The sequence below is a fragment of the Mus caroli genome, unplaced genomic scaffold, assembly GCF_978045245.1.
Source record: "Mus caroli unplaced genomic scaffold, Mus_caroli_1 scaffold_12, whole genome shotgun sequence".
NCBI lineage: Eukaryota > Metazoa > Chordata > Mammalia > Rodentia > Muridae > Mus > Mus caroli.
In genome coordinates, this window is record NW_028227267.1 from 72,614,641 (window position 1) to 72,638,948 (window position 24,308).

The 24,308-nt window shown below is 46.8% G+C and overlaps 1 protein-coding gene across 4 annotated transcripts in view; it reads left to right on the forward strand.

Annotated features, from left to right (window-relative positions):
• The window catches only part of Tsc22d1 (TSC22 domain family member 1), a 91,559-nt gene extending 71,025 nt beyond the window's left edge, over positions 1-20,534 (forward strand). For 3 of the 4 annotated variants that reach the window (XM_085828783.1, XM_085828782.1, XM_085828786.1), the window contains exons 3-4: positions 18,053-18,101; positions 19,207-20,534. In XM_085828783.1, the coding sequence (XP_085684909.1) occupies positions 18,053-18,101; positions 19,207-19,464 (307 nt within the window). In that variant the 3' untranslated portion in view covers positions 19,465-20,534. Of the gene's footprint in view, positions 1-17,297; positions 17,644-18,052; positions 18,102-19,206 lie in introns of those variants that run through there. The other variant, XM_021181802.3, reaches the window with a different exon arrangement.
• Positions 20,535-24,308: the final 3,774 nt, after the last annotated feature.

Here is a 24,308-nt window from a genome sequence, read left to right on the forward strand (position 1 = left end):
AGATGGGACTGGGGAGGTAGCAATTCATTTCCCAGGGTGAGTGTAGAGATGATGGCTCTGAGTAAGAAAGATGTGACAGACAGACAGACAGACAGGAAGGAAGGAAGGAAGGAAGGAAGGAAGGAAGGAAGGAAGGAAGGAAGGAAGGAAGGAAGGAAGGAAAAGAAAAGAGGAGGAGAGCAGAGAAGGATGCTGGGAAAGGGGGAAGATAAACGGGTTAGAAGTTAAGGTTGCCTAAGTGAAACAGTGCAGAAGCAAAGTTAGACGCCCACCCACTGGGGTGAGAAGTAAAACAGCAAGGCTGCTGGACCAGGTCAGTAAAGTAAGTACCAAGGAGTAGGACGAAGGGTTAGGGTGCGGTGGAGACGGCGGTGCTGGGGATTGGAGACTTCAGAGCATGCAGTGGGGAAGAGGCTTTCCTGAATCCTGCCCTTTGGAAGCTTTCCTTCCTTGCCTGTGAGGGGCCTCTGCTAGTCCTCCTTAGCTGTGTTCTATGTGGACCGAGCAGGACCCCCCAGTTCTAGCCCCCTGTTGTGGCAAGTTGTTGCTTTGAGGTGTCTTTCCAAATGTGAAGGGAGTGGGAGAGAGTGTAGCAGTGAGATTCTCACGCACAGGACCTGCCTTTGTAAATCTTGAAAGTGAAAGTGTACTTTAACCCTAATCACCAGGCTGTGCTGGTCTGCTGTTTCACGGGAGCCCCCCCCCCCCCCCCGAGTTCTCAGGCCTCACAGCAGGGAGCCTCGAAGCAGGAGGGTGGCTTCAGAGGTTGATCTACCTGACAACCTCAGGCCCAGGACCGTCCAGCTCCAGAGCTGATGCCAGTTGATAAAAATCTGCTCTTTCTCAACAACGGTAGGCTACCTTTCCCCGGACGCTTCACTGCCTGTGCCTTTGGTACGGCAGTGTCAGGCCTTCCCTGCCATGGCTGCCTTTCCTTCCTGTCTCCCCTGATGGGGCTGGGGAGCTTGAACTCAGAATCCCTGGCTCAGGACTGTTCTCATTCTTGGGCACCAGGGGGTATCTGTATGTTGCCCCTCAAGATGGGTCCTTGCCAGAGTCCTTTGATCACAGAAGGCCAAATGGGATTCCTGTCCTCTGCTGACTTGCCAGACAGAGCAGATACTGTCTCATCAGTGCCGGAGCAGGACGGGAGGTTTTGGAGAGCTGTGGGCCATACAGCCTTTCTGTCTTGCAGAGCCTTGGGCTCACCCTGTGGTTAGGACTGCTGTCTCATCGTTGTGACTGGCTTACTTACCTTTTGGGTAAGGCTTCTCTACCCATCCCCAGCCAGTGAGCTCCAGCTGGAGCCCGTTTATTAGCCTTTTAGCCTGGCTTCACACCAGCAAATCACCTGGGAAGCCAACTCCACACCGGGAAATGAGGGTCAGGGTCAGATTCGAGCATCTGTGTTTTATAAAAGCTTCCTGCTTGTTTGTAGAGTTCAGCCACAGTTAAGAGCCACCACTCAGCCGTAGCCCTTCCATTAGGCAGAGACTGTGTCACTGTTAGGTGACTAGAGCTCCCTACTCTGCCAAGATCTGCGTGGGTAAGGAGAGAGCTCATGACAAAGGCTTTAAGGTAAGGCAAAAGGTCACTTAACCCGACTTGGTTCAGGGAGACACTCCCTCCACCCTGTCTTCCTGCTGTAGTCTGTTGGGTGAGCTGTCCCCACACTGAGTGAAGGTCTTTATCGTTTACTGTTCACACTGTAAAAAAACAAAAAAGAGCTGCCCTGTAACCAGAGCACCTGGTAGATACAAAGCTGGTTCCGGCTCCCTCTATCTGTGAGCTCTGATGGTTGATATAAAAGCTGCCCAAAAGAGCAGAGTGGCATGCTGACAGCGTTGTGATGGGCAGGGGTGGCAGGTGGCCCTGATACAGTACAGAGAGAAGCTTGAAGTTCGGGGCTCCAGGCCTGATGCAGTACAGAGAGAAGGGGGGCTCGGGCCAGTAGGCTGGGGGGAGGTTGAGTGGATGGCGGTGAAACCTGGTAAGGACTCCTGGTGGCTAGCTTGACTCCAAGCTTGGTTGGCTACAGTGGAAGGACTGTGTTCACTGACTGCTGCACACTGCTCTCTCTTGGGCTGTCAGGGAAAGACCGTGTCAGGGTTTCTAAACCGCTTGGCACTTTCAGCCTCTACCCTGGAGAGAGGTTTATGTGGTCCTAAGTATAATATATTCATATCAAATTTCTGAAATCCTCTAATCAAAAGCCACACATCAAAATGGCTGTTCTATGCCATCTGCAGAGGAACCGATCTCCCTGTCATGGGATTCAGCAGTTGATTGCTTTTGCTCTGACCAAGTGTGTCTCTGACCAAGCCTTAGTGGACAGCCTCGCCCCTTCCACTTGTAAAGCCGCATCCACTTCTAACTCAGAGCCTGGTACGGTCAGCCACAGACCTGCAGCTCATTTGGGCCGCTCTTCTGCAGACCTGCTTTGGTGACAGAGTAAATGTTAAACTAGAGTTTTTACAGTTAGGGTTCAGATTAGCTTAGATGAGGGAGGACTAAAAGGTAACTAAGAGCGCTCTCTCTCTCTCTCGCTCTCTCTCGCTCTCTCTCTCTCTCTCTCTCTCTCTCTCTCGCTCTCTCTCTCTCTCTCTCTCTCACACACACACACACACACACGTCTCAGTCTCACTATGTAGCTCAGGCTGGCTTCGGCTTTTGGTGGCAATCCTCCTGTCAGCAGCCCTCCTGTTTGGGCCTCCCAGTACTGAGGACAAGGTGCATGCTACCGCGTCTGGTTAAGCGATCTCTCTTACAAAGTTTTAAATGATCGAGTTCATAAGTGCACCTAAAATTTAGATTAAAATTATGCATTAACTTGCAACATTTTACTTTTCTCAGGTAAACAGGTGTTTTTAATTTCTAAGAATCTTCACCAACTGACATTGTCTCTTTGCCCTGTTTTCCTCTCTTTAGGTTTGAGGGGTTGTGTTTATGGTGTGTGTACCTGGGACATGCTTTTTGAGGGTCCCCTTTTGTGCTCATTTTGATGTGCAGATAGAGCCTGTATCATGATAGCACTTACAGCTTGGAGTGTTCCAGGTGCACCTTGTAGGTCCGCGTGGTGAGCTCTGGAGTTGTACATCTCCGTGTATCCTGGGATTGCCTAAGGTTCTCCTTAATACCATGTAAAATGGCGGTTCTTCTGCATTACACAGGTTAAAACGTTTTTGAGTTTCTACGAATGATTTCTGGTGAAAGCTTTTTAGGGTAAGTCTATTTTACCCCTCAGAGGCACCAGGGATTAATGCTGTGCCAGTCACACGTTTGTGGAATTAGTATTTGTGTAGATATTTGCACATCAATAGTCCACAAGGAAGAAAGACACACACACACACACACACACACATACACATGCCCCCATGCTTTATTCTGGGCAGACAGTCTATTATCTTTCTGGAGAACATACATTCGCTCTACTAGAGGAGAACCTTGAAGAACATCTCCCTTCAGGAGAGGGCACGGAGTCCATGTAGCCTTGACAGAAGCCAAGAGAACTGCAGCATAGTTTAGGATGTCAGCTAAGTGTTAGGAAAGTTGAGGGTGTTCTGGTTGAGCTGTCAAATAAAGATGCTAAGACTTGGCCTGGAGCTACTGTGGAAGCCAGCGTCAGGCTTCCGCTTCACTAAACTCCTGAGTCAGCTGGACAGTTAGGTAACGGTCCGGTGTTTAGAAAGGGGTAACACATTGTAAAACGGTGGATGTCATAGTTGAGAAAAAGTAGGGTGGGGGTGGTAATTTACAATAATTTTGAGTATTGGGCACTCTCAAGAAACTTTCTACTTTCAAAACTATGTAGAGAAATGTGTAGGTCTCTTAAATAGCTCCAATTACGGCGGAAGCCAGGTAACTTAGGGCACAAGATCATGGCTGGAATTCCTATAGGAAACTCCAGATTCTTATGTCATTTCTTTTCATTGTCAGAGCAAAAGTATAAAATATGATATCCCTGTTTTACACAAGAAATGTTTTGGGGAAATTTAAATCAGGGTCTAACTCCAGAGCCCCAAATCTGATTGTATACAAGGCTGTATTTTTTTTTATTATTTATTTTATTTTATTTTTTTGGCTTTTCGAGACAGGGTTTCTCTGTATAGCTCTAGCTGTCCTGGAACTCACCTTGTAGACCAGGCTGGCCTTGTATTTTTAAAAGCAATCAGTATTGTCCAACTAGGTAGCAACATCAGGCAGAGGGCTGCTTGCCAACCTGACATTGTGCACTTGATGGAGAACACCCCACCCATAGGGTGGAAGACAGCACCCACACTTACAGATTGCTCTCTGACCTCCACGAATGTGCTGTAAGGTTTGAGATACACACAAGCATGGGTGTGCATGCACACACACACAGAGAGAGAGAGAGAGAGAGAGAGAGAGAGAGAGAGAGTTGAAGGTCCAAAGTAACAAAGTCGCAGTTGAGACACAGTACATTGAGATGAAATGGAGAGGTTAGCATTACTTCGGCTTATCTCCCAAGGCCATGTAGGACTGTGCTGTTAGGAGAACATGAGTAACTTCTTCTGTCATCCTCCCACTGAGAAGCGAGAGGATCAGAAGTGATGGGTACAGTGACTTCTGTCATCCTCCGTGAGAAGCGAGAAGATCAGATGTGATGGGCACAGTGACTGAAGTAAGAAGACGTCACTGGTGTCCTTGGAAAATAAAAGCAAACCCTAGAATTTTTTTCTATTTTGCCATAAATAGACATTAAAAGTTTTCCAAGTCTATCCAGTAATATAAAATAATCATCTAGAAGTGCCAGTGGGCCTGTCTCTTGGGTCTGTAAGATAGATATGACTATGATAGGTGGTGTTTCAGTAAGATTGAAAGCTTGGTGGGACGTGTGGCTGCCTTCTTCAGGTAACTTTGGTTTCACTGGTGAATTCTCTGGCTGTTTTCTTTTTTTTTTTTTTTTTTTTTTGGTTTTTCGAGACAGGGTTTCTCTGTGTAGCCCTGGCTATCCTGGAACTCACTTTGTAGACCAGGCTGGCCTTGAACTCAGAAATCCACCTGCCTCTACCTCCCGAGTGCTGGGATTAAAGGCGTGCACCACCACGCCCGGTACTCTGGCTGTTTTCTTATCTGTCTCACCTGTAGCTGAAGGCTCTGGAAGCCAGAGGGGCCTGAAACTACTCAGCCACCATTAGCCTGGATCTGCCAATTTCTGATCTTTATGTAGAAAATTATTTCTCTGATTATGGAAGAGGCTATTTCTGATTGATTTCTTATTCACTGCCATTTACATGTCAGTCACTTTCCAGTTGTTCTGTTTTTCAGTCATTGTCCCAAATGATGGTGCAGCACTTGCTAACAACAGTCTCCACCCCGCCGCCCGCCCCCCACCCCGGTGTCTGTCTCTGTCTCTGTCTCTCTCTTGGGGTTAGGGGTAGGGTGTATAGACCACTGACGATGCACATGGCAAGGGTTCCCTTCTCCCTTCTGCCTCTTCCAGGGGAGATGTCTGATCTCTCCCTGGCTTCTCAATACTTTTTTCCTTTGCATTCGCTGTTTGATATTAAAACAGGGAGACTAGCCAGCTTTGGGATGTTGAATCATACTTTTTTGATATAGAAGCGCTAAGATTTGGAGAAGCGTGAAATGTCGGCCTTGTGAGACACTCCTGGTGGCTTGGTGCAGCTGCTGCTGGCACTGTCGGGTTTCTTGTGACCGAAATCCACACGAAATGAGAAGATGAGAAACATCCATGGTCCATGCTGTCTTGATAGACCAGAGTCTGCACCTGTAGCTGTAGAAGCTCAGATTATTTTATGATCCTTAACCTTTGCCTGGTTCTCTTCTTTGACGATGTCAGCTCATCTGAGTAGCTGCTCTCTCGTGTCCTCCCTCCTCCCCTCCCTCACTCTGTTCTTGTCTGAGATATGTCCTCAGTTTCTCTTTAGTTCTGTCAATGTTCACAGTGTCACTTTGAAGGCCAGCTCCTCCATGCTGATCACTCTTATCCTGCCATGTTGAATCTGTGCAGACGTTTGAGATGTGAAGCCTTGTGAGCGTCCCACACTGCATCGTTTCCCTGGCAGTGACCGCTGCTGACACTAGAGGCTCGTGAGCTGCTGCAGGCGTGAGTGGGTGTCTGTGCTCCAGGCTTGGCTCACCTGGATGTTGGACTTCTCGGAGCATGTGCGTTCTAAACATTGGGCTCACTGATGGCTTTCAACTGTCTTCCAGTTCACCTTATGGCTTGTTTAGACTTTGATTTGATGACACCCCCCTCGTCTTTGAAAATTGACAGAATTGATATCTTTACCATATTTCTTTTGTCTTTATGTGGCTAAAACTGCATTCTTTTTGTCTTTAGTAGTATGTAGGTGGAAATTGACGTATGTGTTGAGTCTGCCTTACTTGGTCAGAAGTAATTTTTAACAGCTACTTAAACATGTGAACTCCTGATAAGAATCACAGGGCTTCATGGAATTATCTAAACCAAGAATCAAACAAGAAGTTCCCTCCCTCTTGTGTCAACTGCATAAACTGAGGCAACCAGTTCTATGGTTGGGAAACATTAGTTATTTGTACTTCTGGACAGGAAAATGTTTCTCAGAAGGTGAGACGTATCCCACAATGATTGTTGAAGAAGCTAGCCTAGGCTGTGGGAAGGGCTGTAATACCCATTGCTGTCACATCCACACTGGAGTTGTTAGGGACACTGTGATGTCAGCCGCACATCCCTCTCCTCTAAGAGAAGGCCGTCCTGGGAATATGCAGCTCAAGGAGCAAGAGAAGCAGTGGTACCATGCATTGGTTGCTGCAGATTTTCATGCTGCTGCTTCATATGCCATGGCTTTGTCATGGGCTCCCTGAGTGTCTGAGGTGTTCGTCCTTAGCTCTTCTGCGTGAAAGCTCTTCTGTGATGGACTCACTCCATTCCAGGACCGCCCCAAACTCGCTTCTCAAGGAGTTCTTCCCTGAAGATTAATTCCATATCTTCTCTGACCTCACTCCTCGGCTCCAGGCTTTGTCCCCTCTGTGCTTACACTATGTGTGTGTCTCTCTCTCATGCACACACACGCACACACACACACACACATATATATATATACACATACACACACATATATACACACATGCACGCACACACATGCACATACACACATACACAGACATGCATGCACACATGTACACACATACACACACACATATATATGTACACACACACTTGTATCAGGCTTACTTTTCAGTGTGAGTCCTGTCAGCACAGGATCCTGCCTGTTTTGTTCCTATTGAGTTGTGAGGAGTCTCGCCCTCTCTTCCCCACAGAAGAGAACCATCGGGAGCCTGGACCCCGAGCTGGGCTTGACTCTAGTGCTTGCCTTGTCTTCCCAGCAGGTTGTGCCAGCTAGCCCTCAGGAGGTGAGAACAGAGGCCAGCGGCTCACCGTGCTCTCTGCAGCCATTGGTTGTGACAGTGTGTGTCTGCCCCTGTCTGACTGGCTACTCTTTAGTGGGCTCGCACAGGACACATTTGGTGGCTTCCTGAAGAACATTTGGGCCACTTGGCATTGTTATTTGAGTTGTCTCTTTCTTCCTTGCCCTCCACTGTGAGATCATCTCTGTCATTTTGGTCTTCTCATTCAAGAGCCTACTGTTGTATGCTAGGATCTTGAAAACATAGCTTACACCACGCCACCTTCTGTTGTGTCCACCAGACCCATAGAAAGCTCAAGTCTCTGCCTAATGGCCGCCCTTGATGACCTGTGCCTCCGCTCCACTTCTCTTTCCCATGCACAGCCCTGAGGTGGTTACAGCGAGTCCTATGGATAGTTTTGCCGTCTCTCAACTATAAACATTTCTCTTAGGCCCACTCTCTCCTGAGTTCCAAACCACATTTCCCCCTGGCTGCTGGGTCCAACCAGTCACCATCCTTTCCCTAAACCAAGTGTCTCTCTCACCAGCCGGCCTAGAATCTGATTGGTTAATGACTTCACCTTCCGCACATTCCTACCTGGAAAGCCGAGAATCGCCTACCTGCTGAACTTGCCTCTGGTCATCACCTCTCTCTCTCTCCTGCATGGTCTCCCTCTGCCATTCCTACAGGAATCTTGTACATCGGCAGTGACCTTCCTAAATAAAATACACACCCCATTTTATCCCCAACTACCAGGAATCGCAGTCTTCCTGGAGCCTGCCAGGCCCCAGCCTGTTTTAACCTGTTCCCCATTGCTAGTTCTCTGCAACCCCTCTACAACCTCCACCTTCAGACTGCTGGACTGCCGCCAGTCAGTTCCAGAATGACATCAAGCCCTGGTGTAGCTGCCTCATGACCCAGGCATTTGTCTGGTCATTTCCTTCTCTCAAACGTTCCCCCCACCCCACCCCACCCCCCTTGTACCATATAAATGCCTTGTTTTTCAAGGTCCGGAGGGCATCTTGAGCTCTTAGACACGCCCCTCCACTTCTTTCTCTGAACGTCATCCGGTCAGTGTGTATATCCTGTTACATCAGATAGCATACGCTTCTCCTCTGTCTCCCCCTTCACCTGTCCCCAGTCCCTCTGACTCATTTGTCTTTGTAACTTTAGTTCCTGGCCTTTCGCAGTTCTTGTTGAATAAGGATGGATAAATGAATGGGAGAGGAGTGCCCAAAGAGAATTTCGAAAATTTTAGTTTGTATTCTTCCGGCCAAAATGTATTATATTAGTCCTTTAAAAATGTTAACAATTTTTATTTTTAAAATGTGTGTGTGTGTGTGTGTGTGTGTGTGAGAGAGAGAGAGAGAGAGAGAGAGACAGAGACAGAGACAGAAAAGGTGCATGTGTGAAAGTCAGAGAGAGACATCTGTGTGTACTCGGTGCTCACATGGATGGGACTGGCATTGTGTGGTGGCATGTGCCTTTACATATGCAGAGTCGCCTTGCCCACACTGGCAGCAAGTTAAAGTGTTGAAGGTGACCCATATCTCCCTCTTTATTGGCCTGGGCCCACTCCATTGTTACTTCTCTTTGCCCTCTTGTCCCCTTTCCCTTACTGAGTTGTCACTAGTGAGAATATAACAAGGTTAGCATCACACATAGACGGTGTGTGAGGAGATTAGAGATTAGAGGGGTGCTGCCTGCTGTGAGCCAAGATCCACAGGAGTACTTGGCACACTGCTAATGCCACACAGCCTGCCTTATTTACAAAGTATCGTTCCCTTCCTGCTGCTTGAACTCCCCCTGGCCTTTCTCACAGCTCCTGGGGGCTCTCGGAAGGAGGCCCATGAGGTCACCATTTGAACACCTTTCTCTGCCATCTCTGCACTGTAATGTGCCAGCCTGGAGCTGTGGTGAGCCTAACTGAGGAGCTAGCTGCCTCTGGGACGGACTGACATCTCTGATCATCCTAGCAGAGGGCTGGGAGGGTCGGTCTCCACTGCACACTAGACCTAGACACCCTGCTGCACTAGACTGTAGGCTCTGTGCCACGTTTGGGCAATATACTGATAAGCTGTTTCTGTGCCCATCCTCCAATTGTGTAGGTAAATAAATTGTGTAGACACGATGTATCTTAAGGCTATCAAAACAAAATGGTCCACAAAGCTCGTTTCCTCTCTAAAATTCTGACTAATTCGTAGTGAAGAGGAAGCCTCCGGGCGGAGCTCCACCACCAGTGTCCAGAGAGGCCATCATAGGGAATGAGTCAGAGCAGAAGAGCTCACACTGCAGTGAGCTCTCTCCCCGAGTCCGCGCTGTCCTAGGCGCTCAGTGGCTGTGGACCACCCTCCAGCTTATCTTTACCTTTGTAAAAAGAACTGTTTCGTTAGTTAAGTTTGTCTACTTTAAGGTCACCAAGAGACTGACTGATTCTGTGTACATAGAAGAAACTGGCCTCATCTCTATTGCTTCCCGCCGCTACCTCAGGAATTTCTCGTGAAATGTTAGGCTGAAGTGACTATTTTTAAGGTGTAAGGTGTAAGTATATTGCCAAATCATGTATTTCCATGGCTGCAGAAAAGTGAAGACGGAATACTGGTCACTTTTGATAGGAGAGGTACGTGACGGTCCTGGAATAGAAGCAGAATCAGGAGAACTTTTCACTTGAGACGTTTCTTACAGAAGTCATTTAGCTTCTAAATCTGGGGTGCCATTTTCATAATCTGCCACCATTTAGCAGAAGTGGTATTTATGAGGAAATTTGGCTTCGGAATGATTATTCTCTTGGAGATGTAAAAACAAAATTAACCATTGAATGATATTGAGGAGAGGCTTTGAGGGGGGCCCCAGTGCAGGGGTCCTCGGGTAGGGTCCCCCCGGCACCTTCTGACCTTGCCTCACGGCTCAGCTGTGGAGCCGTCTTCTTCCCTACTGTTTGGCCTTTCCTAGGAGAGCTTCTAAGTGGGACCATGTATCCTGTAGCCTTTTGCATTTAATGGCTTCTCCCACTCGCTGTGTTAACTTTGAGATTCATTCATGCTGTCGGTAGTTCGCTTCTCGTTACTGCTGAGTGGTAGACCCCATTAGATTGGCTGCTGGGATGTGGTTGTCTTTCTTCCAGCTGAATGACATCATGGTGCTTACGACAAAGCCGATGTGAATGTGTACACACAGACTTGAATTCATAACCTGCACTGGAATTACTGGCCTTGATACAGAGAGTGTGTCTAATGGTTGAAAAGTGATTGTGGCATTTACATTTCCACTGCCAACAGATGGATGGTCTGTTGTGCCCCCACCCCCACCCCAACGGTTGGTGCTGCTGTTTTCACAAAAGGACTGGAAGGCTTGATTTTAACCGTGCTGGATATATACAGGTGTGTCGGATGGGAGCATCTCACAGCTGGATATATACAGGTATATTGGATGGGAGCATCTAACAGCCTCGGTTTGCATTTTTGTAATGGTTGATTCTGCTTAGTATTTTTTCACATTTATTTATATATAAAATATATTTATATACGGTATATAAATATATTGTGTTATAATTATATAATATATAAATTATATAAGTATGTATTATATATATACAGTCTTAGCTCATTTCTTTTATTGGCTGTTGGGTTTTGTTCCCAGCCCCTTTTACCGTTAACTTGCTTCCAATATTCTTGTGGCGTTAACTTCAGAGAATAATTTCAGTAATGGCTCGGTTGCCACTTTTTCTCCTTCACGGATTGTGGTTTTAGGGTCCTATCTAAGAAGTGTTTTCTAATCTACTGACTGAAAGATTTCTTCTGGGTTTTCTTACAGAGGCACTGTAGTTCAGGATTTTGCATTTATTCTGTGACCTGTTTGTGCTTAATGTTTCATATGTGTGAGGGAAAGTTTGAGGTGTTTTTTTTTTTTCTTTTTCTTTTTTCTGTTATTTTTTACTTTATCCAGTTGGCCCAGGACCAAGGAGCAATTACAGAAAAGTTACCAGTTCTTCGCAGAACTCTTATATTGGTGTGGAAAATCAACTCAATGTCGTGTATTGAGCTAACTTTTTCTTTGATAACCATAAATGTATTTCTGAAACTGCTTCCTGCCTGCAATCGTGTCCAGCACAAGACCAGCTGTAGACTGCTGTCCCCCTGTGTGACAGAGTTGCTGTCTGTGTTTCTCTTTGTGACTGGATTTAGGCACTTTACCCTGGCTGTCATCAGGGCCGTCTTAGCTTCTGTGGCTAGTGTTGTAATAATGCTTGGGGAAGCTGCTGTCCTCTCCTGACATAGTTCCCCTCCTCGACCTGTTTTCTGGGGCTCCCTTACTGAAGCTGTCCCCGTGGGCCTGTCTCCTGCTGTGGCCAGTGCTCTCCCTCGGTCCTTTCCTTACCCTGTTTTTTCCTCTGTGGTTCACTTGGAATCATCTTCAAGTCATGCTAACACTGCTGCCCTCGGATCAGCCGTCTTCATCCCATTCATCCTGTCTAGTAGAGTTTTCTTCTCAGATACTGTAATTTTCATTTTATCTTAATCGAAATTTTCATTGTTTTTTTACACCTGTCTTTAATATCCTAATTTCTTTGCTACCTTTGACCGTATAAAGCACAGGTAAGTCTCTAATGTAATATCCTTGACTTCGGGTTCTATTGCCTTTGTCACATGCAGGTCGTTTTCATTGACTTTTCTTGTTTTATGAGTCCTGTCTTCCTGTTGTATGTCTGCTACTTTTTAACAAATGACCTTGCAGTGAGTAACTTGTTAGTTTTTCAAGGCTTGCTTTTAGACAGCTTTCCATAGGAACAAAACACACATACATGTGTGCACACAGGATGCCTACTTTACACACACATGCACGCAGACACATACACAGAGACTCATGCATGAGCGTGCATCCCCCCACATACACACACACACACACACACACACACACACACACACACACACACACACACACACACCTGTAGTTGGGCGGCAGTGTCCTGAGCATTCGCCGCTCCAGACTTAGATTTTCTTCACTCGGCTTCCATAGCCCTCACCAGCCAGGACCCTCTCTGACTTCTGACTGCTGGTCTGCTCTTTGCCTGTGACTGTCTCAAAGCTTGGGTAGTTTTTATAGAAGCTTGTTGGTGGGTGATTTTGCTAAGCCTGTGTTTGCATTCTTCCCTTTTACTTAAAGACTTTATTTTAAATCCAGGCATTTCATATACATACTCAAAACACTTAGCGTTTCCCCCTTTTTGCCCCTTATCTATTTCTCAAGGGCAGCTACTTCTTAATGTTTATTTTCTTTATCTCTGTAACATTCCTTTTTTCTCTTCTTTTACTTTTCAATTTTGAGAATAATGATTAAGCTGTGATCAATGTAGATGCGGTTTAGCTCCTCTGAGCTATCACACACTACAAACATTCTTCCTACCACCTTCTCGGTAAATTCATGGTTTTGATTTTGGTTTTTTTAATCTCTAAAATGATGGCCATGTAGACTGGGGGAGGTGTGTGCTCTCTTTGCATTTGTCGACTGATTCCTCTCCAGGAGGACTGATTACCTCCATAGCAGCAGCTGCCCAGGCCCTGCAGGCCTGGTTATTCTCTCTACTCTCCCACTCCTGCAGTCTCCCTCCACCATCAGGCCGCCCAGGCACCAGCTGCTGTGTGAGCCTGCCAGGCAGCCTCTCCTGAGGTCACAGCCTTCTGGCCTGTCAGCCCCCTTTCTGATCTCTGGCTCTGGCTGTAGTCTCCCCTGACCACTGCTTTTCTTGATTTCGGTCTCCAGCATATTGTACAAAATACCTAAACATGTTATTCTTCTAGTTTTGCACCAGAGAGAGAATTTGGCCAAGTGACAACTCCGGTCAGTGCAGCCCTTTCCTCTCAGAACCCTAATCCTTTTTCTCTACGGTCTTCTGGCAGCGGTAGAAAAAAACGTTTTCTCTGCTGTTACTGTTGTGTTTGTAACTTGCCTTTTCTATCTGTGTGCTTTAGAGATTCCTCTCTATCCCTGCGTTCTTGTGTTGTGTGACGACTACGACGAGCTTTGATGGTTGGTTTGGGTTTGGGTTTGGTTAGGTGTTTGGTCATCGCATTTGCCTGGAGACTCCTGCTTTAGGTGATTGTCTGGTAACTTCCCTCTCCCAGCGTGGTGTCTTTGGATCACATCCTGTTTGCACATTGCTCTCTCCTGTCTGTCTCCTTTGCATTCTCCCTTCCTTTTGTTCTCTGTTGGAGAAGACTTTTCAGTGTTATCTTCTAACCCAAAGGAAGGCTGCACGTAGCAGTTGTTCATCGTTTGATGGCATTCATTTCTCCCAGTGGTATGCAGAGGAACTATCATATCACTAAAGCATTATTCATGGTTCATCTGTGAATTTTTAATGTGTTTCTATATATTGAAATACTGCTTTAAATTGACAGGTAAAATTGTCCACGGTGATTTTTAACTGCTTTTATTTATTTCTGTGTTCATAGAAATGTACGTGGGCTAGTTTAATACGGCTTGCTAACAATTGCACGCCTTGCCATGCTCTGAGTTGTCGGGAGAAGAGCGCTCAGCATCCGCTCTTCTGCTCCTCGCTCACTGAGGCTGCTGTGCTGTCAGTGGGTCTCTTGGCTTATGCTTCCGATCTGAGATTGTGTAGCCTTTGAGCAGTGTCCCTTCAGTCACCCCTCTTCATCCATCGTCCTCGGTCACCTTGGTAACCACTGTTCTGCCCTCTACCTCAATGAGATCTACTTCTTTAGAGTGAGATCATGTGGAATTTTTTTGTTGACTGACTGGACTCTGGTTCCATCCATGTTGTAGCCATGATAAGATTTTTTTGTTTTTGTTTTTTTTTTGTTTTTCGAGGCAGGGTTTCTCTGTATATATCTGGTTGTCCTGGAACTCACTTGTAGACCAGGCTGGCCTCAAACTCAGATATCCGCCTGCCTGCCTCTGCCTCCCAAGTGCTGGGATTAAAGGCGTGCACCACCACGCCTGGCTAAGATTTTATGTTTAATGGCTAAGTAGGATTTTTGTTTCTGTTCCCATTTCCAGTTCTGACTCTGTGCTCACCACATTTTCTTTGGCCATAAAATCTGTGGTTTTGTTAAACTTGGTATTCTACTTCTGCTTCCTAGGAACCTGGGAAAGTGAGATGATTGGGGGCAAGGGTGGGGTGGGGTGGGACCTAGACGAGCAATTTTACAAGATGCATCCCTTGCTTGCTTCCTTGGCAGTCCCTATAGGTTAACAACATGTCTAGATGGGAAAAGAGGTTGTTGTAGGTGTGCGGGTCTCTGCGTCAGGCAGACCCTCACAGACCCTGCCTGTGCTCCAGTCACCTGAGTCCCTCACAGACCTTTCCTGTTCTCCTCCTCTTCATTCCCCACATTTGATACAAGAGTCAGAGGTGATTGAAGTTGAATCCATTCAAACACTCATGCGGACCACAATAGCAAATTTCAAATGTCTATACCTTTCCCTGTATGTATAGACTTGGTGAGGCTGGCTTATATGGCCCACACCTTCAGGAGTCTCTCGGGAAGGGCTGTTGCATTTCTTTACAACCTCAGCCAACCTCTTGGGGTCTCGGACACGGCACTAGACTCCTGGACACTTGTCTGGTAAACAGGAGAACCTTCAAGGGGAATCCTCAGACATGCTGACCCAGTGGGTTAGAGCCCGAGAAGATTTCCTCCGTTTCCATTGCCTTTGGTTTAGATTATTTATTCTTCTGTTCATATAAAAAGCCAGTTTTTAAGGGAATCCAGCACATTTGTGTAAGAGATGAAAAGCCTCCATTGTTTTCAGTATTCCTTGGTCCAGCCAGTTCTCCAGTAGGGGTGTGGATTAGACAGATTGGTTGTTCATATTTGCTTCTGTTGCTAATACTGTGGGTAGTCATGCAGTTAAAAATGGTAGGAAACAGAACCGACTTAGCTCTTTTATTTATGTTCAAGAACAACATGAAGAATAAAATCATGTGATCCTTCTACATTCCAGCTGGGAATCTTAACCCATTTCTTCATATGTCCTGAGCGGGCTTTACTTCTGTGTTTAGCTCTTTTACATTTACAGTGTACCTTTCTGTGATATTCTTTGCTCTGGAATTGCTGCTCAGTTAAAATATTTAAAAAGATACAGGTTGATAGAGTTAAAATGTAAACTCTAAAATTACAGAAACTAATAATAATTCTACTTAGCACTCATGGACATGGGAGCTCCATCCTATTTCACGAGTCACTAGGATTGTCCAGTCCTCCTTTGTTTCCCATTACTGAGAGCAATGCCTTCAAACAACACACATCATAAACTACAAATACACTAACACTTTTATTCAAAAGCAAAGCCTAACACGAAACACAATAAAAAAGAATATTGTTTTGTAACGATACCCATTTTTCAACACAGAAGAGAATTACTCTCCTCTTCTTGTGCTGATATATATTTGTGCTCAATATATTTGGTGTTTAACTGAATTAATGCAGTTTCTGAAACCAAATGCCCCCTCCAGCCTTGGGTAAACTTCAGAGATTGTCTAAGAGACTCTGACCACAGTTTAGGAAAGTTCATTCCTTGAGGGGGAAGCCTCATCTTGATAGAGGAGGGGTTCACTCTTCACGTGAGTGTAAGTGCGTATTTATGTATCATAGTCAAATTTTATTTTGGAATTATTTGAGTACCACTTGCCTATGTATGGAGAGGTCCCAAGCTGTTGGTACTTATTTTGTTATTGTAGTCTTTTGCCACTAGAGGGCAGTATTGCAGAGGTTAAATTTTCCTCAACCATACTGCCGACTGTATATAACCTGTAATCAGACGTCTGCCCTTAGTTTTATAGTATGTTAAAGCATAATCTTCATTGATGCATCTTCACAGATATTTAAATTATTAATTTTGCCCCGGGTTAACCCTTATCTAAGGACCATGATTTGATGGCATTAATCTGCTCGCTGTGACTGTTAGGTGAAGAACGCCTTCAGCATCTCTTGACTGATGAACTGTGTTTAACCACCATTAGATTCTCTCCACATTTTTACTGGTTCAGGCCACACTGCAAATGAACAAAGGCTACATATTAAGGAATTGCATGCTTTTTGGAAAACGTCCTTGACGGTATCACTCTCTCCGATTTAAGAAGACCGAGCATTGCGTCTTGGCGGAATTGCGATCTCGTTTCAAGAACCCTTGGCCCTAGGGACTAGCTGAAAATAGATCTGTTTGGGATTGGACCTGTAGATTGATTTTTCTAGCAATAAATGGAAGAAGACATAATTACTGATGCAGTTAGGGTAATGAGATTTTAAGGCTTACAACTCCAGGGCCGTTTGGGGAAGGTTCTCTGCATTTCATCTTGTAGATTCCTTTGACTTGTTTATTTGCCTACCAAAGAAAAATACAATATTGGGTTTTTTTTTTTTTTTTTTTTTGTACATAACTGATAAACTTTATGTGGGGCTATCTCCCACCAAAAAGGCAAATGTAATATTCCTATGAATTTCATTAGCATGAAAAAGGACTTCCTGCAGCAGGATTATTATCCTTGCACAGAACACAGTCTCTGTAGCCTCCCGCTAGTGCTTTTTATAAGAACCCAATAATTGAAATCGAGACGCTGGCGTTTCTGAGTCTTAGTGGTGGGACTGGGCATGCCCAGTAGCTCGGCTGGGTTTGGTTGCAAAGAGCAAGCTTGCGGGCAGGGTTGAGCGCCGCCGCAGGGACTGACTGCTTTGGAGACGGGGTCTGACTCCCTTAGACGTAAGCGTGCGGGCACCGGGAGCTTTCGGGGACCCTGACGCGAGCGAGGCTTGGAGGAGGTGGCGCCCAACCCCCCCTCCCCTCCCCGCCCCACCGCCGCCGCCGCGGGGACCGGGAGGGACCGCAGCCCGGGAGCGCGGGGCGGGCCTATGGCGCAGCCAATCGGCGCGGCGCCTCCCCGCCTATATGTGGCGCTGGGGCCGGGCGGCCTCCTCTAGAGGAGTGGAGCCGGCAGCCGAGTAGGACTGAGTTGCTGCAGACGCCGGGTCGGGTCACTCGAGCCAGCACCGCCGTTCTCACGCCCCGAGCTGCAGACAGCTAGGCGGTTTTATCTAGTTTGAACCAGGCTGCTGGAGCTTGCTCCCTCCCGCCCTCTCTCTTTTTTTCCACGGGGCTGTTTTTTTAATTTGGCTGCAATTGCATGAAATCCCAATGGTGTAGACCAGTGGCGATGGATCTAGGAGTTTACCAACTGAGACATTTTTCCATTTCTTTCTTGTCGTCTTTGCTGGGAACCGAAAACGCTTCCGTGAGACTTGACAATAGGTAAATGTCAGCTGGGATAGTTGGTTTAAATTGACTCGGAGTAAAATTGACTTGCGGTATTACAGGTACAGGATAGCCATGCGAATTCCTTTGTCCATGCCTAGGGTTACAGAGACATAGATGTTGCTTTTTGAAATGGCCAAAAGATCCTTATTTTCGTAGATCTGGCTCGAGAACAGGCTTTCTTCCATTATGTAATTTAGTCCTTTGTGGCTCCCTAAAATAGGGAAATGCCTGGATAGAGTATGGCTGGTATTTTCTGGAGTCTGATGCATTTTGAAGCGTTTAAGAACACTCAAAATAGGATGCTAGTAACGTCATTCGAATTCAGAGATCTGTCCTTATCCTGGATGTTAAAGATCAATTCCATTTATCGATGATCTCTTTTTTTTTTTATTCTCTCTTCCAGCTCTGGTGCAAGTGTGGTAGCTATCGACAACAAAATAGAGCAAGCTATGGTATGTACTGATTTAAAATTACTTGTACTCAATGTGGGCACTGCACAAAAACCGACATGTCTTGGAAACGACTAGCGCATCCCTTAGCTAAATCCAGACGGTGCTGATTGCTCTTCATACAGTCAGAAATGCCAGCGCTAGCTCGTTCTCTCTCTCCTGCCAGCGTGGAGAGAAGCCACATCCCCCCACGGCTGCCAGGGAAGGAGAAGGGCCCCAGGTTGTGAGCGGGCCCTGCCCTGGACCCATTCACTCTGTGTCGGGATAAGGCAGTGGCCCAGCCTCCTCGTTGCTGGTCTTGGGAGCACCTTCAGCAGTGTGGCTTTACTGGGAACCCTGAAATTTTACTGGGGAGCTGGGAGGGAGGGTGCCCCCCCCAGGGCTGCTGGGGAAGGGGTCCCTAGACCCCACCAGACCCTCTCCGGTGGTGCTGCGGCCGCACAAAGTGGGGGAATGGGAGAAAAGTTTTTTCTTTCTCGGCCTGCGCCTGGATTTCTCCGATTTTTTATTTCCGCCTTGGTCGTTCTTTGTTATTGGAGCAGCGCCTGTGGCTCTTCTCACGGGATTCTCTGCCCACTGTTGCTAGGCAAACTCTGAACCTTTAATTCAGAGCTATAAATAACTCGGGCTCCCATTGGCTACGACGTCTGCCCAGGTTTCTGTGATGTCAGCTTAATCAAGGGGGGGGGGAAGAGAGGTGGAGGGAAGAAAATGCGGCAACACGCTCTGTAGGAACTGGCTGCAGCCGGTGCCAAGGGAGGGAGGAGATGGGAGGGGACGCTCCCTGCGCCTCCGAGAGGGCCTTGGGGGCGGGGAAGCGGCCACTGGGCCTCGGGCCTGGAGGAGAGCGAACACAGGGCCTGAGTCCCCCTGTGTGGTGCGGTTTGCCATCTTGAATTGGAAACTGGACTGTTAGACGTCATTAATGTCTGCAGAGAAAGTCTGGAGACTTTTGGAGAGCTTGGCCACGTATACATTAAACTTAAGTATTGCGCGGTTGTGATTATGCGCAGATTTCCACAAGTGTGCTTTAATGCTCTTTGGAGATTTGGTTAGGGAGAGTCCAGGACCTAGTAAGCTAAAGCCTTTCTTTGCCTCCTGTTTTCAGGATCTGGTGAAAAGCCATTTGATGTATGCGGTGAGGGAGGAAGTGGAAGTTCTGAAGGAGCAGATCAAAGAACTAATAGAGAAAAACTCCCAGCTGGAGCAGGAGAACAATCTGCTGAAGACGCTGGCCAGTCCGGAGCAGCTCGCCCAGTTCCAGGCCCAGCTGCAGACTGGCTCCCCTCCGGCCACCACGCAGCCACAGGGGACCACACAGCCCCCTGCACAGCCAGCATCCCAGGGCTCGGGATCAACCGCATAGCCTCCTAGGCCCCAACAGAACTGGCTGCTGCTGCTGCTGCTGCTGTCTGAACTGAACAGACCGAAGAGATGTGCTAGAGAGAAGCCGCCTCCACAGTCACCCATTTCATTGCTGTCTACGAAAGAGACGTGAGACTCACACGCTGTTCTCGCTTTCTCCCCAGTATTAAGCACTCATATGCTTTTGGCTTGAAGAAATGTACTAGTTGAGTGAATTAAAGGTTAATCAGAGAGTGAGCATGGATGTGCCCTGTGCAACGTGGCAGATGTCTGAGGAATGGTTTAAATGACCCTGAGGAGCTCTGTGCCTTTTCAACCCTCCCCAGCCGCCCACCCTGCTTCCGAGAGCTCGGTGGCTCGCCTGCGTGGGGCTCGCCTGCGTGGGGTTCGGAAAGTGGGCTGCTCCTGGATTCTCCCTTCAAAGAACTCGAGAGGCCAGAAACAAGACTGCAATGGGAGAGGGGGGGGGATGATGCAGTCCTTATACAAAACCGACAACTGTCACCAAAGCTTATAAAACACGATAGTACTGTCCCTCTTTTCTGAACCATCAGAAGACACAAAACTGTTAGTGACACAACGGTGACAGGTAGCTGGGACCTAGGCTATCTTATTATGAAGGTTGTTTTGCTTGTTGTATATTTGTGTATGTAGTGTAACAAATTTGTACCATAGAGGACTGTCTGTAACTACTGTTTAGCTTCTACAGATTGAAATGTAGATGTTCCATTGGCTGTCTGAAAAGGTGTGCCTTGTCCTTCCTAGAGAGATCTACTTAAAAACTGCTTTGTGACAAAAACCACACCTGAAGAAATTTTAAGGATTTGGCCCAGTTAGTCACTCTGTGTAGTCCCGGAATCTAGCTGCTGAAGTCTTGCGAAGTAAACTCCCCGTGACCGATGTCAGTTAAGCTGGTGATACCCGGAGAAGTGGTCAGTTGCTAAGGAAGTGGATTTCCCAGTAGGGGTTTCTGCACCTCACCTGTATAGTCGTTCTCGCATGTCCCCCACACAGTCCCCACTGTATTTACCTGTTCTACTTGTCACCTTTCAATAAAGCATATCAAATGTTGATACACACGTGTTTCTACATGACGCCATTAATACATTCATTTCCACAGCTGCTCTTCATGAAGTCAACAGCAGTTTGCCTAGTAAAGTCTCAGGGCGCTGACACCAGTGCTTTGACTCCAGAAGAGGAGACATTGCTTTGATTGGGAGGGGGGAGGGGGGAGGCAGAAGGGCTCATTCTCTTGTGACTAAGTCACCTCACCCCTCTGGACTGATAAGAGAGAGCATCTTCACTTCCCCTATTTAAAATTCGAGGGTTTATGTAGAGCTTATTTATTCATAGTTACTGAACTGAGAGGGAACAAGCCTGGTTGGTGTGTGAAGGTTAAAGGAAGAGGGACAGGTTCGTTTCCACGTTGACAGCTCTGTTGCCAGAATGAGTTTCTGGCCCCTGGGAGAGTAGTTGTGTTTTGAGACACTCTTCTGGGGGTTGAAAGGATGTATTGGGTTTGAGCTAGGTAGGACCTGGGACTTCTCTCCCTTCTGGGTGATGTGTAAACACAGTGGAACCTAAGGAAGAAGCAGGGGCGTAGCAGGACAGGCTTGGCTCTGTAGTCTGCCCCAGGACCTCGGCAATAGCTCTTGGATGTGGTGGGAGTTGGGTCCATCCTGTGCACCCTCTGAGGGTTACCTAAGTCCTGGGTCCCTCAGTTCTCTAATGCAGAGCTGGAGGAGGTGGGCTGGGGAACAGGACACACATCAGGGCTCACTAGGAAGAATGGCCGGCCAGTAGGCATAGTTTATTAGGGGGAAGGATAAAGCGGTGGTCCTCACTGTAAGCCGATGGCAGTTGCCATGATAACTGGAGGGCAGCAAGAACTTGACAGTGTCTCATACTTAGATCTACATAACTGATCTAATGGGAAGCTTAGATGGTGATTCTCTAAAGAAAACTAGACAGTAGCCATTTCATCTCTTAAATTTTTTCATGTAGCTGTGGAGAATTTAAAGTCTCCATCCTTGATGAATTAAATAGACATTATTTTGACTAATATGAAATCTCACAAGATTGTGGTGTCTTGATATGTGGAATAGTAATGAATTATTAACATCAAGAGATATATTTTTATGGCCTTTCCTCACCTTTGTAAATTCAGAACAGTTTTACTGACTGCTATTTAAACATCTAAGTTGATTTCTAAGCACATCTTATTGCTAACTTACAAACCTAACTAGGCACCCTGGGCCCGTGGGTCACTATGGAGTTGATAGAGTCACACTTCACCTGCCATGGAGCAGGAGTGACTTCTAAAGCCGAAGGAGATCTAGTGTGAGCACTGGGTGTTCGTGACATCGCTGCAGGACAGACCCAGGCACAGTGCCGGAGAGACGACGGCACCATGTGGTTCTAAGAATGCCTGCTTTCTGCTTCAAATTAACAATGTTCAGAATTCAGGAGCTGTGCTTTTGGGTTTCGCATACTTTAAAAATAATTGTGATGAATACAGCGTGCCTGAAATCGGGTTTATATTTGCTCAGGAAACATATAAAAGTTAATTATAACCATAATTAGGAATGAAAATGAATTTCAATGCAGGCACTACTGTCCCTCAGGCTGAGTGAAATACAAGATGAAGCCTTGTGCAGTGACAGCCTTTAGCTGTCCATTTCCCATCCATTCAGACAGTAATCACAGCAGTAAGATCAGACACAAGCAGAAAATGAAATTTCCTCCCAGGTAAAATCGTTTGCAAATACTGCCTACCAACAGAACTGGGGAGCAGATTGTGCCATGAGGTTCCTGCTCTGGTGTGTGGGAGAAAGACACTAGCCGACTGTGCCTGAGGTGCTGTGGAAACCGGCTGTTTGATCTTTGGAGGGAACAGGAATCCACAGACCCACCTCCCCATTCATGAAGTCACTGGGTGAGAGCTTTCAAGACCCATAACTTGGCTAAACTTCAGCTCAAATTAGAAAAGCCCTTCTCATGGAGACTGGGCACAGGGTCTTAGAATGCTGTGTTAGTTTCTTCAGAGAATATCAACGAGTATCTTCAACCTGCCCAAGATCCATCTCTGCCAATTGTGTGTGTTTGTGTGTGCGTGTATGTTTGTGTGTGTGTGTATGAACCCCGGGGTGAGGGGGGATGATAGGTAGACAGACAGACATCTTTAAGAGCTCTAGTTAAGGCTGTGGAAATACATGCCTGTAGATCCAGCTGAAGCAAGATCTTGAGTTCAAGGCCATCCAGTGCTACATAACAAGACATTTCTCAAAATTAACAAACAAAAAAAAGTATTGCTAAACGAGAAGCCATGTCTCTTGATAGGATGGCCCTACCCCCACCTTCTCTAGTCAACCCAGGGACCAAGATTGTGACTGTGGATGTGTGTGCTACAAGACTGTGTAGTTCTCAAAACCAATTCTCTGAGTTTCCAGGGACAACATACATTGCAGTGAAGATGGTCTCCGTTGCTTCATAAGTGCTCCGTGTCTTTCCTTAAGCAGGACTGCTGTGACGACCTGTTGTGACAAACGGCCACACTGGTTGGCTGGGGTCTTCCCAGAAGGTAGCACTCAGTTCTAAACACTGTACCACTGTCCAGTGCAAACTGGGACAAGATGGTTGTCTTAGATCCATTGTTGTCTTCTTCCCTGTCCCTGCCTTGGAGTTAGGTATCACTTTGAGACTTGGGTTTCCTTCCTGGTGAGTGAGTGCTGAAGGATTTGAATTCTGCCAAATTGGCCTAGAAGAAAATCATTTTCAATGATCCTCTGGGTCTCCACCCATCTGCAAATGAAGACCTAGTGCCCATGGAGGTGAGGCACTTGCCATCCTTCATGAGGGAATGACCAAAGCAGAAGGCCCTGCCCTGCTGCCCTGAGTCAGGAAGCACAGCCCTAGAAGCAAGCATGGGTCACCATGGAGCATTTTAGAATCTTCTGCCTGGGATGCTAAGGAGGAAATGAGTATCCCGAGGTCCGTGGCTTCTGACGAACACTTTAAACTATGCAGTGGGTGAGCCATCGGGGGTGGTGGAACTTTCGGGAGTCGGAGATCCGTACTACAAAGTGGCAAACCATTCGGTAGAACTCTGGTCTGTGGTGATGGAGCCTGCCAGCCGGGCGCTTTGAAAACGTGCACCACTGAGAGGCCTTTCGGTGGTAAAAAGTAGACCACAATGTTACATCTCCTGTTTCGGAGAAGATAGAGCAGGGTACTGCTGCTCTGTAAGTAGAAAGAAGAGAGAATAAATAGTGCAAGAAACTTGGGGCTGTCCAGTGTTGGACCAGCCCATTGCTTCTGGATACCACCCTGAGGGCAGTAAATACTGAAGTATTACCCAGTGTCGTGGGGGCCAAGATGACCAGTGTTCTCCCTTTAGCAAAGAGCAGGTTCGAAGTGTTTGGCTCCTGGGGTGTGTCTTTGTTTTAGATCAGTGGTTCTCAGCCTGTGGGTACCGATCCTCAGGGGTTGTATATCAGGTCTGCCGCATATCAGACATTTACATTATGATTCATAACAGTAGCAAAGTTATGCTTATGAAGTAGCAACTAGATAATCTTAGGGCTTGGGATTATCACAACACGAGGAACTGTGTTCAGGTGTCACACCATTAGGAAGGTTGAGAGCCACTGTTTCAGATGATGTCTTTCTGATGGTCCCTGTGCCCCTAATGGTTAGGAAGAGGACGAAATGAATGAAAACTGGGCATGTACAGAAGTTTACCCAGTGCGTTGACTATAAAGGGAGAAAGGAGATGCCCACTGGTTTTTCCAAGGAGTTTCATTGTCGAGGAAGACAAGCCAATCCAGACTTAAATATTGTCACAGC